The sequence below is a fragment of the Genypterus blacodes genome, unplaced genomic scaffold (genome assembly GCF_046128005.1).
Source record: "Genypterus blacodes isolate CSIRO-AG114 ecotype Tasmania unplaced genomic scaffold, CSIRO-AGI_Gbla_v1 ptg000053l_1, whole genome shotgun sequence".
Lineage (NCBI taxonomy): Eukaryota > Metazoa > Chordata > Actinopteri > Ophidiiformes > Ophidiidae > Genypterus > Genypterus blacodes.
This window is the reverse complement of record NW_027466865.1, coordinates 1,263,026-1,279,775: the sequence shown is the minus strand read 5'-3', so window position 1 is coordinate 1,279,775 and position 16,750 is coordinate 1,263,026. Positions and strand designations below refer to the sequence as shown.

Genomic DNA, 16,750 nt, shown 5'->3' with positions numbered 1-16,750 from the left:
GTGTTAAAAATAGAAACAGCTTCTCCCATTTACTTCTTGCATTCCAAATATTTCTGATCATTCATCACACACTATAAAAATATTCATATATGGTATATTGAAAATGGAAGTTAGCTCTCCTTCCTTGCTCTCACTTACCAGTAATTCTGTTAATTTATTATTTTATTGGTTGGTGTATGTCTAAGCGTATGGCATAGCACGTTGCAGACGGCAATAAGACTTGATCATTTCAAAATAAGAATTCTTCACACTTTCAAGGGCTGAGGAGATTTTAAGAAGGAAAAAAAAAACGTGTTTTCACATTCGGTATAAGTTTAACATAAAACTAGGATGAATAAATCTAGAATCTCTACAACTGATCTATAAGATACATTAGAATGCCTGGTCCTCAGTGATCTTTGGGGTAAGTGTTGCACAGTGAAATGCTTTTTGGATTTCTGCATTTAGTCCAGTGTTAAGAAAACATCTGCACACCCAAATTACCACACACACCAGATAAATAAATGCTGTAGATCTCCTTGAGTCAGTGCCATCAGAAATTAGTATCTTCGTTAATATGAGGCCAAAGGTTGAGAGTTCTTTTCCTCTTAATTAATTTCATAATGCGAGTTAAATAACGACATCCTCAACATGTAGTCATCGCCTGTATATTGCATTTTTCCATATAGCAAAAGGCTAAATATTACATTTTAAAGTTTTGGTGAACTTCATTTCACATATAAAAGAGTATTGTTCTATATCTGAATAGCAGCAGAATGTTGAAATCATGATTTATATTCTGCACAAAATAAGCTCATATAACAGCCTTTACATTATTTCATTAAACCATTTGGATCAAATGTTTTTCCATTGGCAAAAAAGTGACCAAGCACAAACAGACGTGGCTCTCCAGAGTCACAGGTGTCGTACCTTCTCTATGTTAAGGCATGTGCACATGCTTACACAGCACATGTGCATAGAGCGGGAAAAGAAGTGCTTTTAATATTTCCAGCCCAAGAGTATCACAAACCTTGTCAGTCACACCTCTGTCTATAAATGCAGAGAAAAAAAATCTATATGTAGCCTCAACCTATGTGAAAAAAAATTGGAAAAACTAATAAAGAAAAACTAATAAATTCATATGACCCTACAAGGTGATAGTAGTCCAATAAAAGGAGACAAAAGAAACAAAGAGATGTTGTATATCATCTTGGCATATAATCCTCTGGAACCCCGGACATGTTTCTTTTCTTCAGGGCAGAATCAACCGTTCTGATCAGCTCATTTATGCTAGTGCGCATGTCAGGAGTGTAAGGGTCATATTCAAGCTTGCGCAGCCCTGAACGCTTGAAATTGCCATCCTTCTGTCCCTCCACGCAGAGCAGGCGGTCCTCAGAAACCTCCAAACCTAGAAACTGGACCATTCCCTTGAGCTGGGAGAACAGCTCTCTCTTCAAGACCTCGAAATGCACCACACGAACCCTTTTCCCATAATTCAGCCAGTCCAGCGTGTGGGACGCCCACCAAGGGGAATAGTTCTTTACAAACTCAGGCCACTCTGTAGGACAAATGAGGACACCAGAAGTTAAACACAGTTATATGTCGGACTGCTTCCATCAATAACAAGATGATTCACCATCATGATGAATCCCCATCATGATGGTGACGTATCCCGCCCTGCTCCTTATGTTATATTTGTCATTGTGTCATTCATTCCTTCTTCCTTTCCTGTGTTATTTATCTTACACCTCTCCTCACGTTTCAGATACTGCACCTCCTGTCCTTGTGTGTTTATTGTCTGCCCCGCCCTGATTAGTTTCACCTGTCCTGATTAGTTTCACCTGTCTTGATTAGTGTCAGCTGTCCCTCATTAGCCTTCCCTCTCTGGTGTATTTAGTCTGTGCGTTCCTGTCTCTCTGTGCCAGTTTGACTCTGTACAATGTTTCAGGCGTTCCAGCAATCCTCTTCCTGTTTAGTGTTCCTGTTTTTTCGATCTTTAATTTGTTTCCCTGGACCTTGCCTTTTGCCTTCTCCTTGCCAGATTCTGTTCCAAGTTTGTGGCTCTGAGACGTGCAGCTCAGTCCTATCGCCTGTGGTCACTGCAGTTGCTACAGAATGACTCACTGTTATAACAACTACAACAAATCAATGATATAGGGAAATAAAATAAAATGTCAGTGTGTGCACAGAATAACCAAAAGGAGAAGTGAGTCATAACAAACCCACTGACGTCAGTTGCTGTGAATAGTTATCTCCACTAAGGAAGTTATGCTTCCAGATGTATCTGTATCTGGCATTGTGCAAAAACAAAAGGAACGGAACAGTTACAGGTTGCAGTGGAGCCCATATTTAGGGGAACCATAGATTTGTTAAACTTTTGTGACTTTGTGGAGGATAGTTTTTGATATTTTGTTCACACCAATCATACATATTAAGCCTATGATAGTCAATCAATTTTGCCATCAAACACCATGTGTGTTAGATTAAAGCTCCTGCCTTTACATTTGACCAAGGCACTATTCTCTGTAGAGCTGGAGATAGTTACTGGGCACCACATTAGGGCTTCCCACTGTAGGTAAGATAAATCAAGGACGGAGAATTGATTTAAATATATTAAAACCTATGAAACGTAAGAGTGCCGCTGTTGTCGTCTCTGAGCTGTTTGTCACAATGAAGCGATCATACACTGACATCAGTCTAACTGTACTGTTTGGATTCTGTTTTGCAATATACTTTGCTTGCAACTTCTCACTCACTGATAATCCACGTGGCTATAAAAGCATCGGCTGGCAGGATCCATGCTGCATTAGCAAACATCTTTACTGTTAGGAGAGGTTGTCGTTAAAGTTTAAAGCCTGCTGAGTTTGCAGCGCTGTCACGGGAACCAATGAGGGAGGCAACTTTAGCACCAGAACAGGACAGAATATTATGGACTGAATGTGAAAGCATTACTGGCTGTATAGTAATATTGAGAAACTACCTCTCTGGACACACTAAATGAAAAACTGGGCTTTAAAAATATCGTGAGACTCAAATAATTGCGAAAACATCCCCGTGCTGCCAGTTTGACTGACTGTCAAATGTAGTGGAGATGATGTTATTCATTAGAGGTTTGTCCTGTGAAACCTGAGAACGTGGTAATAAAGGGGTTTGTGTAAGATAATACTGACACGGACAAAGACATGCGGGCTGAAGGGAGGCTAAACTAGAAGGTGTCAGTGTCTGCAGCGTCATCTGAGCCGCACAGACCTGACAGGAGTCAGTGCCTCCAATCATTCATGTTGGGCCCCGTGCACACTGTCATGCTCGCTCTCAAACTGGGAGCTTGTCTCCATATTTGAAGTGGCAGCTGTCAAAAATACTTCCTCTTACTAGTGTCATGGCATCATCTGCTTCTGACAGAGCAAATAAACAGTGATTGGAAAAGGCAGGACAAATGTGCTGATGTTTTCACAAAGAGAGGGAGAGACAACTGCTGGGCACCGCCTCACCGCTCTCTCTGCAAAAAATTGATTAAACCACAGAAAAAGTCAGAGGGACGTTTCATGGATAAGACAGGGCCAGTTACCATGGTTACAGAGTCACACTATGGTGGGTGGATGTAGTTAGAAAAGTATATTTTCAAGGAAATATAAAGATGTCTTAGCAACAGGCATGAAGTCTGAGTCACATGACCTGATATTTTATTCCTTACATTCTACGCGTGACCTTTCCGAAAAATCTCTTCTATCAACCGAGCAGGCCCGCCAGGAATTTAAGTAGATTAATTTGTGCTGACACCTGAAAATGGTGACACAATATAAAGGTGACGCAGGGTGCAGCACAAAATGTCACAATCTGCCTGATGGCACAATAGACACCAAAGGATGAATGAAAGAAGCACGTTCAAGTGTCCAATATCAATACAGAAGCTACTGAATCATTCAGAAATGTGTCCGAATAAGATTTGGTTTTTTTTCTCAGTGCATTTTCCTATGATAGACATACAGCACATGGGATCCGTGCAGAATAATAATTAGATTTGTATGTGCTGATGCAGCAAATTAAATGAAGCATAAGGAAAAAGATGCAACGACTAAGAGGGGGAGAGGCGTAAACCAGTGGTTAGTTGGCTAATTGCAATTCATTTCTTTACTCAACAGCTCAGCCTCAGTCACCAGGCTGCTGCAGGATGACAACATTTACACAATGAAAGCCATGTTGATGACTTCTGTCATTAAGGCAATAATGAGGACCTGTCACTCATTCCCTCACAGTTCTCGGTTTCTTTGTCAGTTTTATAATATTATGCGGAATTTCTAAAAATGAATGTAATGAATTAAATCTGAATATGAGGCACATCTTCAGCTAATATCTATCAAGGTATTATCATCTGCGGCTACTCATGAGTGAAATAAGTCATTTCACACAGACATTTACTGCTACTACAAATATTTAGTATTGAGCATATTTAGACTAACAAGTTAATACTTAAATTGTGAAATGCGACAATGGGAAGTTGTTATGGATGTTGTGATTCCAGTTTTCAGTTTGGAAACCTGACACGTAGGCAATGCTAATGATGCACAAAAGCACAGCGGTGTAAAAGTTCATCTGTCATTATTAGGAAAATAATAGACCAAAAACTGTAGAATGCAATATAATAACAATGTTGCAATGTTAAATAGAGATTAGCTCACCTTTCCCTCTCCAATGTGCCTGTGAAGCAAACCCAATATGGCCGCCATATTTGCGATTAAACTCAGCCATGAGGGCTTTATAGGGGTTGCGGATCATAAGGATGCTGGAGTCAAAGGTTTCGATCTCCTTCTTGCCGCTCTCGTGTGTCTTAATGCAGATCGTCCTCCCGCTCCGCCAGTGGTCTCGCTCGCCTTTAAATCCTATCAAGAGATGAGGCGTGAATTCCCAGAGCTCTGTACGTCTGGAGGAGTCTGGAGGTAGAATGGTGCCAGGTGAATGCTGAACGCGTACCTTTATTATACAGGGAGCCGTCAAAGTAGTAGCTGCCTGTGTAGAAGCCAGTAGCCAGCTCGATGAGGTGCCGGGCCCAGGTGTTTCCAGCTCCGGGAAAACTGGCGAGGGCCACCAGCTGCTTAGAGCGAGTTGGGAGGAAGTGGCGGTCCATGCAGCGGTTGTCTGACGGGCAATACACAAAGAGCATACACGCAGGATTATTGATTTGTTTGGGATTTTTTCTTTTTGCTGACAGAAGCTTGTCACTGGAGCTGCATCCTTTTGAGTACAGATCAAAGTACAGCATAGTATTCTGCACATTTCTAACTGTACCTCTGCAGAGGCTTAAACATGTGATGTCATAGGGTTGAAGTATGTGGCAGAGATCCATGACTAATACTGGATGTGTCTGTGACTAGATAGGATCTGAGTCCAGTCACTTCTTGCCTAATAGCATTTCGAAAGGACGATGGTGCAGAGGAGGATTTGAGTTTATGTTGATGTGGAAACAGTGGAGGTTTGTGGCTAAAAGAAGGAAGAAGGCCATAACAGAAAAGGTCAAAGGAGATACTCACATTATGGCTCATCTTCATCACAAAAACGACCAATCACAGCTTTCAGTGTTTTGATGGGTTAATAAAACCTTAAATGAGTTCCTAAGCTTTCTTGCTTTCTGCTACGAGCTTCACAGCGTTACACTTAGATTTTGTTTACGGCTCCCTGAGTTTTGCTGATTCAAGTCAAAGCTCTCTGGTGCATTCGGGAAGATTTGCTTACCACGATGTTTGTGCAAGGTTATGAAAAAGAAACAGGGTGAACACAGTGTGAACTGAGCTCAGACACGCATCTACACACTAGATACACACTCCAGTGGCTGCTCATGTGTGTGTGTGTATGTGTGCGTGTGCAGTGACAGAACCAGTATTAACAGATTTATTTCATTGGTGACATTGTGGTGACCTGTTAACATGTATAATATCTTTATTTTTGCTATTATTTTCCAGAGACAACAAGATCATTTTGGTCAAACAAATGTCCAAAGAATATGCAGATATTTCAGCCACAGTAAAATCATTGCAGGAATTAGCAATGGCAGAAGAGAAGAATATATTAATCAGCACATCACATTTCTGTTCAATCAGAGCTTGACACTGACTGCAATAATCATCTGAGGAGATGTTTTCTCCAGATTTTGGGGAAAAATCTCCAGCAAACAACATAACACTGTTTAATTTTCTCAAATGCTCAAGAAAATGATCTTGTAGTCTCATGAAAACAGTAAAAACAATACACATGCACATCGTTGCTCGGCTTCATAATGAAAATACTATGAAGGAATTATGAAAATCAAACCTAAATCAAAATGTATCTCATTGGAAGGGACAAACTGAGATTTCGGGCCCCACTGGTTATCTCTCATGGTTCTACCCTAACAACACCACTGCGTTGTATTTTCAATTTTGAGGATTATCATGCTTTCCAGGTCAGAAGAAGGATTACATGCCTCTCTGCACTCCAGTAAACCTATCAAACTGTTTGCTCCTTTCTAAAACTCTGCTGCTAAAATGGATTGTGTCATTGAGCAAAATATGTCAGGTTTTTCCAATATTAATTCATTTAAAACTTTAATCTACACAGTAAATCCAGCAATCACATGAGCGTAGTGGAGTCAAAAGGATGGCATTTCCCTCCCATAAACTAGTGCTTAAATATGAGCGTATGTCAGCCTGTGGTGCAGGGATGTCACAGGATGATGTGGATGGAAGCGAGCCGCCACTCCTCACCTTGAACCTGAGTCTGATACACCACAAAGTACTCTTCGTTTCCGCAGCTCTCAAACTCTTCCCCGTGACAGCGGTTAAGACACATGTCCTCATCCTCCAGCTCGTGAAGGGAAAACAGAGAAGTCGGGAACCCACAATAACATCGATCTCCAGCGAGGACAGCCAGAGATTTCTCCTGAAGGACAGGAAATGGACAAAGAGAAGAAGGCCTTTAGAGACTCAGAAGTGTGCATGTAGAAATAAATTTGCTGTGAAAGAATGCAGCCTTCACCTTCTCCGTGCACATGTCAACACACTTATCCACAGACATGTTTTGGATGACTGCGGTGTATGGGAGTGCCAAGGTGACATTGTCAGGCCTTTGGAAACACCCCTTGAAAATGGCGCTCCCATCTGAAACACATCAGACAGAACAAATGAGAATGCTACAGGAGACCTATATATAAACTCCACTCTCATGGATACTGAGCACAACGCCCATCAGCTTGGCCTCTTTCCACTGACCCTTGATGAAGAGCTCCCGCCGGGGCTCTCCTACAGTCTATTGAGGCCCTGACCTGGCAGTGGACTGAACCAATACCACCGCTACAGGGGCTCCTCACATTCCTGCACTGTGATGACGACCTTTAACACTACAAGCTCAATCTGCTCTGCTATAGATCACATATCACAGCGGAGAAGAGTGATGTCCTATCTGGGGAATCTCTCTCCTGAAACAACCAGCGCTCCTTGAGTGGAGGATGTTATTCACAGCTTTACCGTTCAATTACTTTTGACTTTATCCTGAAAAAGAACCCATTCATGTTACGTTGCCACATTTTTGGTTTGTTTGAATGGTCCCACTGGTGACGAAAAACCTATGAGCATCTATTTCATATTTATTTCGTTCTGTCAACATGACAGCCATGTTGATCCATATGAAGCTGTCTCTGCAGTCAACAGACTGTGAAATGTTAAGCATCAATAACACTGGAAGCTTTTTACACTGACAGGTAAACTGATGAAGACAGCTTGCCTGTTGAAACGGTGAATAAAAAATGCAAATGGACCATAGAGTCCGATATAAGCTAACGCTGCCAATATCCACAACACATATTTCTGCACTGTTTTATTGAATGCAATAATGTCATGCTCAAAGGCATTAGGATAATGCAGCAAGTAAATTAACAGTAACCATGTATATACACCATGTTTTATTTGACATTTCTTCTCAGTCTGGTTAACCCTCCTGTCTTTTATCCCTCCTTTCCTCCACGAGGCAATTCCTTTTATCTTAATAATAAAATGCGTTTTTGTGCTGCCTTTGACAAGACAACGAGCAGCACTCATGTGTGTACACTCACCATCTATTGCACGCAAGGACACACAAGAGCTTTAGAAGTCAAGTAACATGTTAACACGCGTGTGTAAAAATAAAGCACTGTAGGCCAAGAATAACAAAAGGATAATAGTACTGCACAATACCCTATTTTGTATGCAGCGCAATCACAGCAGTCATGATTTACTGGAAATGCTTGGCCAAATCAGATGATAATGGTTTGTAAGTGGCAACCCACCATAGGGCCACTTTAACACATTCCCTGCATTTCCTGTTTTATGCGCTCAGCAGGACTCACATGATAGATGAGGGTCATAGGTGAAAACACAAACAATTACAGCTGTGCTCAGCAGTCTGAAAGATGGAAAAAGAGAAATGAAAACGCTAAAAAAACAGCGCTGAACTGGACGAGGAGAGGCATCTGAGTTGAATTGATGCAAGAGTACTAAAATATCTATCGGCCACTCATGATCAGGAGAGGGAGAGGAAGAAAGTGTGGAAGAGAAAAAAAATGCCTCTTATTGTGGCCCGGTTGGCTGTTTCAAAGCAGGAAAAAAACGAGAAAACAAGAAGCCAGAATCTCGTTTTAAATAAACAACAGCAACACACAGAAATCTCCCACTTTGGCAGTGGGGATTTGATGTCTCCTGCCCACTTCTGATAATCAGCCTTTCCTTCCTTCATTTCAGTTTTCAGAGGCAGGCAGAGCGTATTTAGGATGCAGACCACGACTGGCTGGACTAGGTAGCTCAGCTCTCCGGGGAACAGTAAACACAACAGAGCTGTCTGCTCCCAACTATGGCATTAACCCCCCAAAAATTTAAACAAATCCCTCCAAACACGAAGACGGCTTCATTTTTGGATTGAAGTAGAATCTCAAAGAATGTCCCTCGCCAGGAATATGAGTTTACAGAGTGACATCTCTATTCATGTCTTATTAATTAAACACGGCAAATACTTGTGATTCCAAACAGCTGCCATGTGTTCCCTTGACAGCTTTGTCAGTGTGTGTGTGTGGACCTGCATGTGGTCCCTGTGAAGCCCAGGGGAGCTTTTTGTTGGACCTGAGTGGGGACTCACAGCGGCGTGCTGACTCCTGGCTCAGCTCCAGCCGATAGATGGACAGTCGGTTGGCTCCTCCACACAGGTTGCTCTTCTCTCCTTTGCACTCCATGTTGCATTCACTCTCTGAGGCGTTGGGGGCCTGGATCCTGTGACCGCAGTAACACTCTGAACCAAATTCCAGCCCCGCAAACATGTAACCTCTACACCGAAAGATGGAAAAAAAAAATTCCATCATCAGCAAAGGAAAACAAAGTTCAATCGAGTATCCTGTACAGGGCAAATCAGTCTGTGGGCGGACTGTGATGTATTAAGCAGAAAACAATAAAGAATAAAAATACATTTATAGGCAGATGACTTCTATAATTATACTCAATGAAATTAAACATGGGCAACCTTTAGTCAATACAACTGATGAAGATGAGAAATTCTGTACACACCTTGAGGCACTGAGGCAAAGCCAATTACAAATCAATGTAGTATACTTGAAAACTGAATCCATCAAACGCGGCCTCTTCGCGCTTATGGACTGCTTGTTGTCGCCTCAAGAAGAATCTGACTCCCAAGAGGCCTTTCGAATGCAATTAGAAGGCTAACACACCCTTCACACGGGCCAAATCCCCAGGGATGTCAATCAAGCCCAAAACCCTCCATGTGCTGCTATGTGCTGTTGCCCCTCATTTATTTGTCTGTTTTTATTAACCCTCGGCACAGAGAGAGGTGGACAGGCTAGGGGGGGAGAAACGCCGAAAACAAGCTCCTCACGGCTATGTGCGAATCAGTGATGGGTGTAATTTAATGCATGCAGTAGAGCTGTGTGAGGTATTCCTCTGAGAGAGAGCGAGACAGAGAAAGAGAGAGAGAAAAAGGAGAATTGAGTGGGCGAAGGTAGGAGGGGTGGAGGACATGGTGTGAAGAAACAGGTGACAAAGCTTTGAGGGAGCCTTTAGAAGGCCCATCGCTTCATGTATAATCCCCATACGTGCCTTTTAACAGTACTGCAGGTATTAGTTTTAAAAGTCTGGCAATGATCTATCAGCTCAGATTCCTTTCGTTCCACTTTGTAAAGAGCGTTATGACAAATGTATATGAATTGATGCCACAGTTGAAAAATATTCTAAAGACTTCCACACTGCCATCTGCTCAGTATAGATATGATCCTCACACACTGCTGTATTGTAAACAAGACTCTGTTGGACACGTCATGATAACATTTCTTCATCATTTAAACCATTTCTCTGCCGCGTGTGCTGTAATCTTTTCCTTGGTCGTATCTGTCGAGCTCTATGAAACAGCAAAAATGATAAACTAACTTTTATCACAGTCAGCTTTTCGTATTTACGGCGTTCACTTGAAGTATTTCTTAGGCTGACAGTAAAAATGAGGAAATAAAAGGAAGGCAGAGGGATTGCTAATGGTTGTTTTTTCCCCGGCTGTCATACCTTTCTGCACAGTTGTCCTGGCAACGGAAAACGGTCATTTTTTTGTAGTCGAAAAAGGAAACTCCTCTCAGTGCTCTTTTGTGTGTGTCATCAATGTAGCATCCAATATACTTCGCTGAGGAAGAGACAGTAAAACATAAATTAGTGCAGAGACACGAAACACATCCCAGGTCAAACATCACACCCCGACGGTACATCCTGTTTGATAAAGGATGCGTCTGAAATGAGAGTTTGAGTTTCAATTTCAAAACATAACATTTACATAAAATGTCTGCGTGCGGCAACAGTGTGTTCCTTAGAAAGACTACCCAGTGGAGTAACATTGTCGGAGCCCAAACTAGGGCAGGAATCTTTATTTATTCATAAAGACACACATCCCCTTCTAGTGGCCTGTAACTGTAGTGGCACTCATCTGCATTTTTCACATGGGGGTGGGGTTGTGGCACTGTGAGGAGACACTGAGGGACACAGAGAACCTTGCAGCCTTTATTTCCTCTCTGCTTTACCTTTGACAAACAAGCCTCTCACCATCTGCGCTCTGCCATTCCCCCTCTGAGTCCCCGGTTAATAGCTAAATGGAGAAAGCATCGAGTCCGAGCCGTGCTGTATTACTTTAATTGTTATGGTTTAAAGGCCTGCATTTGAACAGCATGTGGTGCACTGGAGGACTCAGTAATCTCCCCCCTAACTATTGTTGAGCTGGAATAATCTGCTTTATGACATTGAAATGCATCTGCACTTTTATTACACTTTGAATGTTGCTATGCCCTTTCATGTATATGACATAAAACATTCAAATCAATCCAATGAACCGGTGAAGGATAGAGGAGCGGATGGAACAGGAGAGTAACAGAGGATGCAGCTAAAAAGCACATTGTATACGATCTATTTCTAAACACGTTTAATATAGAAGAGGTCTACTCTACAACAACCTTGTGGGAATGGGTTTATGTGCTGCGATATGCATCTTGTGCCGCAATGTTCCTTCCAAATGAATTTTCAGAGCAAGCAAGAGGGAATACGTGCATTTGGAGCACGAGGGGGAGGTGCAGAGGGGGGCCGGGGGGTCTCTTATTCCCAACATGGCCGGGTCCAGAAGATGGTTGAGGCTGTTGTATAATGAGTGTTGCTGGATGTAGGAGAGCAAACGAACACTTTGAAGTGACTAATGACTATCCATCATGTCCTGTGAGGTTAGAGCTTAAACAAAGGAAGAGCGGGAGGGGAAGAGGAAGGGAAGAGGAAGACTATGCCAGACTGAGAGACCCTCATCTAATCAGATAACCCTTGGGTGGAATGTACAGTGTCAACATGTTTGTTTTCGAAATCTTACGTAGGGAAAAAAAAGAAATAGCTCTTCATTAGGCTGCACTAGAATGCACACACACACACACACACTTTGCTGTAGCTGCTGGATCCTCTTCAGGCTCATAGGGGTTGGAGCAAATCCCAGAAAATACTTTGACAGCACTGACACAGATATAACAGGGATCACGCACAATTATTTTCATACTCCCAGCAACTTAGATTTTGTTGCTATTCTGCGGTTTGGATGAACCAGATTCCCACACAACCACAGTAAAAATATATTTTGACAGTAAGGTCCAGGTGTGTTCAAGGACACCGGCCATATATGATTTATTTGGAAATGGTATGAATAAATGTGATTATTTCCAATTAAGAAGGCTTCAATAGCGAATGTTAATCTTTCCTGATAATGTATGTAATGTACTGAATGTTAATTACATTATTTACAGAATCTGTGGGCGGGACGAGTGTGTTCTGCTGTGTTTCCTCCAGCGTTATAAGCACTGAGGAGACTGGAGTGAGCCTGATCACAAGGCGTAAGGATGAATACATATTTGAGACTGTAGGATTTGGTTCAGGGAACATTTGACAGCTGACAGATGGGAGCAAATGATGTCTTATTGTATTTTGGATGTCTTACAAATGCTATCTCTCTTTTTTATGCTTCCAGTCCTCACACGCTGGTGTTTTTTTGAGACATGATTTCATCTTTCATCCGTCATTTGCAAGCCAGCAGTTAACATTTTAAGAGTGTGAGTGTTGATGAACATGTGCTTGGTAGATCTCACTTTCTGTGCAGCTGCTCGGTGGGGGACTTTCCGAAGGACTCTCAGGGGAAAAAACAAGGGACTTAATCATACTCATCATCTCTCTAGAGATTTGCAACACAGCCAATTACAACTACAAATTCTCAATCATTATAATGGAGCAGTTTGTAATCAGAGATTAGTCTCAATCAAATTCACATTAACAAGAAGTGTTGAAGGAAGAACGGCTGCTTTCCGGTGGATGTAGAATATTTAAATTGAAATGAAATTGGAGTGGAATATTATAATTACCAACTACAGCAATAAAAATGTGATCTTGGTGTCTTAATAATAATAATAATGAATGAGATATCACTCTTTCACAACGACTTCTTATTAACATTGTAATTGTTTTGCAACATTTTGTGATTATTTTCTCACTTGAGATTTTTTTCATTGCAGCATTAATTTTATTTAAACACTTTTATCTGTGTACTGCATTGTACCATTACACTAACTGTGTATGATGATTTGGTTTGTGAGAGAAGCAACAACATAATTCTACCACTGTGTGCAATCAAGTCAGCTCAGATGTGTAATGATTGAACAAGTCTACAAACTTAATTTTACCATGATTAACAATTTTAACATGGTTGGAAAGGTTTCCTTTAACATTTTAATGTGAAACACTTGTAGTAATAGTTATTTGGTAAAGTCCAGTAAAACTCACCTCTTCCCTCATCAGTGTCTTTGGCATTGCGTCCTTTAAGTGCTCGGTTCCAGTTGTTAGTGTAGTCTCCCCCCCTGCGCACGACCTCATGGCCCTCCTGTGGTGTCTTTTTCATCCATGAAGTACCATACCTGCGGCCTGATCTCCGCTTCTCCTTGAACACCCTACTCATAATGCCAAGTCCCCGACTTTCTGGCGCCGATGCCCGACTCCCCGTCTCTGGTGCCACGACTTTATCTCTGGTCCCACTGCCGGGTCCAGGTCCGCTGTCCCCAACAATGCCAGAGTGAAGGAACACCAGGCTCCCAGCAGTCAGGTAGAGGAGGATGAGGGAAAAGAAGCGCACAGGTTTCCGGCGGAAATAGCGCTGTATCTTCAGCAGAGGTCTGGCCATGCTGCGGTCCCCTGCTGCTCAATCACCCTCCCTCAGTGAGAAAAGTCATAAAGTAGAAGAAACTAAAGCAGCTTTGCCTGCTCCCAAAGAGAAACAACTGAAACGGAGGGAATGTCCGTAAAACATCTTAATCCAATTCTGGAAGGTCGTCTAAACCATCGCGTGAGTTTATCCTCATATTTGCCTTTTCAGTCTCATGAGGCAGACACCTGTGCACTTGGTGGTGCAAGGGATCGTGTCTCTATGCTCCCCCGTGGCAGCACTGAGATCCTGCTCTGGGGCCACAGCGGGAAAGGTGAGCGGCTCCAGGAGGAACGTGATCTCTAAACACTGCTTTCAGTCCAGTTATCAGCCTACAGAGTTGCCACACCAGAGCCACAGTGTTAGTTTCTCCCACACTGTGCAGAGGGAAGAGGGTTTTATTTACAGGCTGAGCTGAGAACCCTCCGCTTTTGTGCGCCGGGCTATTCACTGAGACAAGCGGGGAGAGAGGGTGTGTCTCGCCATCTGCAAGAAGGACAAGAAAAAAAAAGACAAAGAAAACAGAGGAATAAGTCCACACCTGAGTAAGCTTTGTTGCACATGGAAATAAAGAAACGGCGGCAGGGTACAAAAGGATGAAACAGTGCAGCAGATGCAATAAAAACACAGTTTTCTGTTGTGAAGCTTTCCGATGTTTAGTCACACATTTTCAACAATGTTTAGAAAGTAAAATCAAGGTGCATTTTTACGGTGTTGTTTCATAGAATTCCAATTTATAATTAAAAAGCAAGTGGAATTATCCTGTCATGTCATTTGTCTGCACACCGTGTGACAGAAATACACAAGTGGCAAAAACAAGGACAGAAAAACAAAGAAACTATAATAAAAAATGGAATGAATCATTTGAAATTTTGCAACTGTGTGACCATGCAGGCAAAATGTAGCGGAAAGTGTCACTCACACTCCAGCAAGCTCTGAGCTCTGATAAATTGAGAGGAGAAACACAAATACAGCTTTAAACGTATGAAGAAACATGCAAACTAAACAAAAATTAGTATTCAAGATGATCCAGGGTGATGATGATTTATATCAGTGTGAGGCAGGAATGCAAATTCATTGAATCTGCACGGTGCCTGATTTTAAATTAAGAATGAAACAACTCCCCCTATAATTTGTCACTTATTTCAATGGGAGTGTTGAATCGCCACTTTCTGAATCCTCTGCGATCTCTTTCAAAGGACCCTCTGTTCTGGGACAAGCCTGAAAAGCTACACATGGGGAAGGTAACGCAACACTCTGCAGGGTCAGGGAACTTGCCAGAACTTTTGACAAGACGCTCGCCCTTCTGACTCCCCGTCTGCCCCAGAACAATCTGCAGAGCACTCGTCACCTGAAACCTCACCGCCTCTGTGGATCCCCTCAGCTCCACATTACCCTCTGGTTTGTCTGGGACCCTCAAGGAGAAACAGATCATATTCTGTTAATTGGCATCAACCATCTGGCCACAACATTCTTGATGGCTAAAACCTTTGCCCCTCCATTTTGATCTGACTTCTACAGAGGACAAGGACGAGTTTCTGCATCAAAATCGGTCTGAGCCTGTTTCAGTATGATTCATATGAGAAAATGCTCAGTTACAAATACATGCAACGATCTAACAGCCATATTTAAAAATGAAATATGAAGAGAAGAACATCCTCTATTCTGGAAGGATTCAGATAGGACAATACTATCATTTCTTCTATTATTATTATATTTCTACAGGTTGACGCCCGATAAACAACAGAAGTTGACTCCTGCAGTCTGCAAATATCACATTTACATTACACAACAATTTCCGCCCTGACGGTAAAAATCTGATATTGACTCAAACAAGCTCTACATTGTTAAGATATTAATCACAATAGTGTTGAGGTTAAATTCCCCTTTGTGGTGACAAGGTCTAACTAAATACAGCAATGTTGGGTCAGCAGAATATTGTCTTCAGCGAAGGCCATGCAAAGGAGGCCCTGGCTGCAGCCAAAGACACTTCAGTGCTGTGCTCATTGCTCAACAGGAGCGACCCTAAGGCAAGGCAATAGCTGTATATTGAGATTCAAGAGCACGACACATGGAATGAGCAGAAGCGGGATTAAAAAAAGAGAGAGTGAGGCAGCCAAAAGAAGGACAGATTCCCACGATGATAGGAAGAACATGCAACTCGCAGTTGTCCAGGGAGAGAGATTCCTTTTGAAGGTTCTACTTGCTTATATCAGGGGCCCACAGAGCTATGAGAACCTTAAGATGTCTGAGGGCAATAAGTAAAGACTCTCAACGAGACAGCTCAGGACATGGGCTTGCTTGAGGACAACAGAGAGTGGATTACTGCTATGACGGTGAGTTCTCAAGCGACACATCCTCAACATGGCATCAGATAAACAAATGAGGTCTCAAGCGACGCATCCTCAATGAAAGTCACGGAAACCTTTGCTATCATCCTCCATTGCCAAACCCCAGGACCTCTTTAAAAGATTCTGGGACTAGCTCAGTGATGACTTTGTCCGTGAAGAGATGCTGTGTGCAGAGATGCACTAGGGGTGATGTAGATGTGGATCTTATCAAACATCAGATGCTGTCAGCGCTTGAGGATGAACAATCACAAATGGGAGGTAGTCTGTCCAAGTGCAATGCCATGCCACAGCCAAGAGGACAGAGGATAAAAAGCTGTCAAAATCTTCATGTCTGAAAGGTTCCACACAAGATCGTAGAGTTGCTTTGTCCTAATCGGGACGCCGAACAGAAGGAACTCTGTGAGGCTGTTTATGTGGTAGTGCTTGCACCAAAAGAGGACAAAATCACAAGACAGATGACATTCTGAACTCACCTGGAGGCTACAGAAAGACCTTTACTTTTGAGGTAATGTCAGCTAAGATAAGGGCAGAGCATGGTACTCTGGTGTGTGTTGGCTGTACAGGCTTTGCTGCTCAGAACCTTGAGGTTGGTAGGGCTGCTCATTCAAGGTTTAAGATCCTGATCCCAATCTTCCAAAATTCTGTCTGTACCATCAAAGGTA

The 16,750-nt window shown here is 42.4% G+C and overlaps 1 protein-coding gene across 2 annotated transcripts in view; it reads right to left on the bottom strand.

Moving 5' to 3' along the window:
- Positions 1 to 861: 861 nt before the first annotated feature.
- wscd2 (WSC domain containing 2) overlaps positions 862 to 16,750 on the bottom strand; it is a 37,294-nt gene continuing 21,405 nt past the window's right edge. For both annotated transcript variants that reach the window (XM_076150994.1, XM_076150993.1), the window contains exons 2-9: positions 13,323 to 14,223; positions 10,539 to 10,653; positions 9,115 to 9,299; positions 6,988 to 7,109; positions 6,717 to 6,891; positions 4,951 to 5,115; positions 4,659 to 4,859; positions 862 to 1,537 (exon numbers count right to left, since the gene is read on the bottom strand). In XM_076150994.1, the coding sequence (XP_076007109.1) occupies positions 1,185 to 1,537; positions 4,659 to 4,859; positions 4,951 to 5,115; positions 6,717 to 6,891; positions 6,988 to 7,109; positions 9,115 to 9,299; positions 10,539 to 10,653; positions 13,323 to 13,716 (1,710 nt within the window). In that variant the 5' untranslated portion in view covers positions 13,717 to 14,223 and the 3' untranslated portion in view covers positions 862 to 1,184. The remainder of the gene's footprint in view (positions 1,538 to 4,658; positions 4,860 to 4,950; positions 5,116 to 6,716; positions 6,892 to 6,987; positions 7,110 to 9,114; positions 9,300 to 10,538; positions 10,654 to 13,322; positions 14,224 to 16,750) is intronic.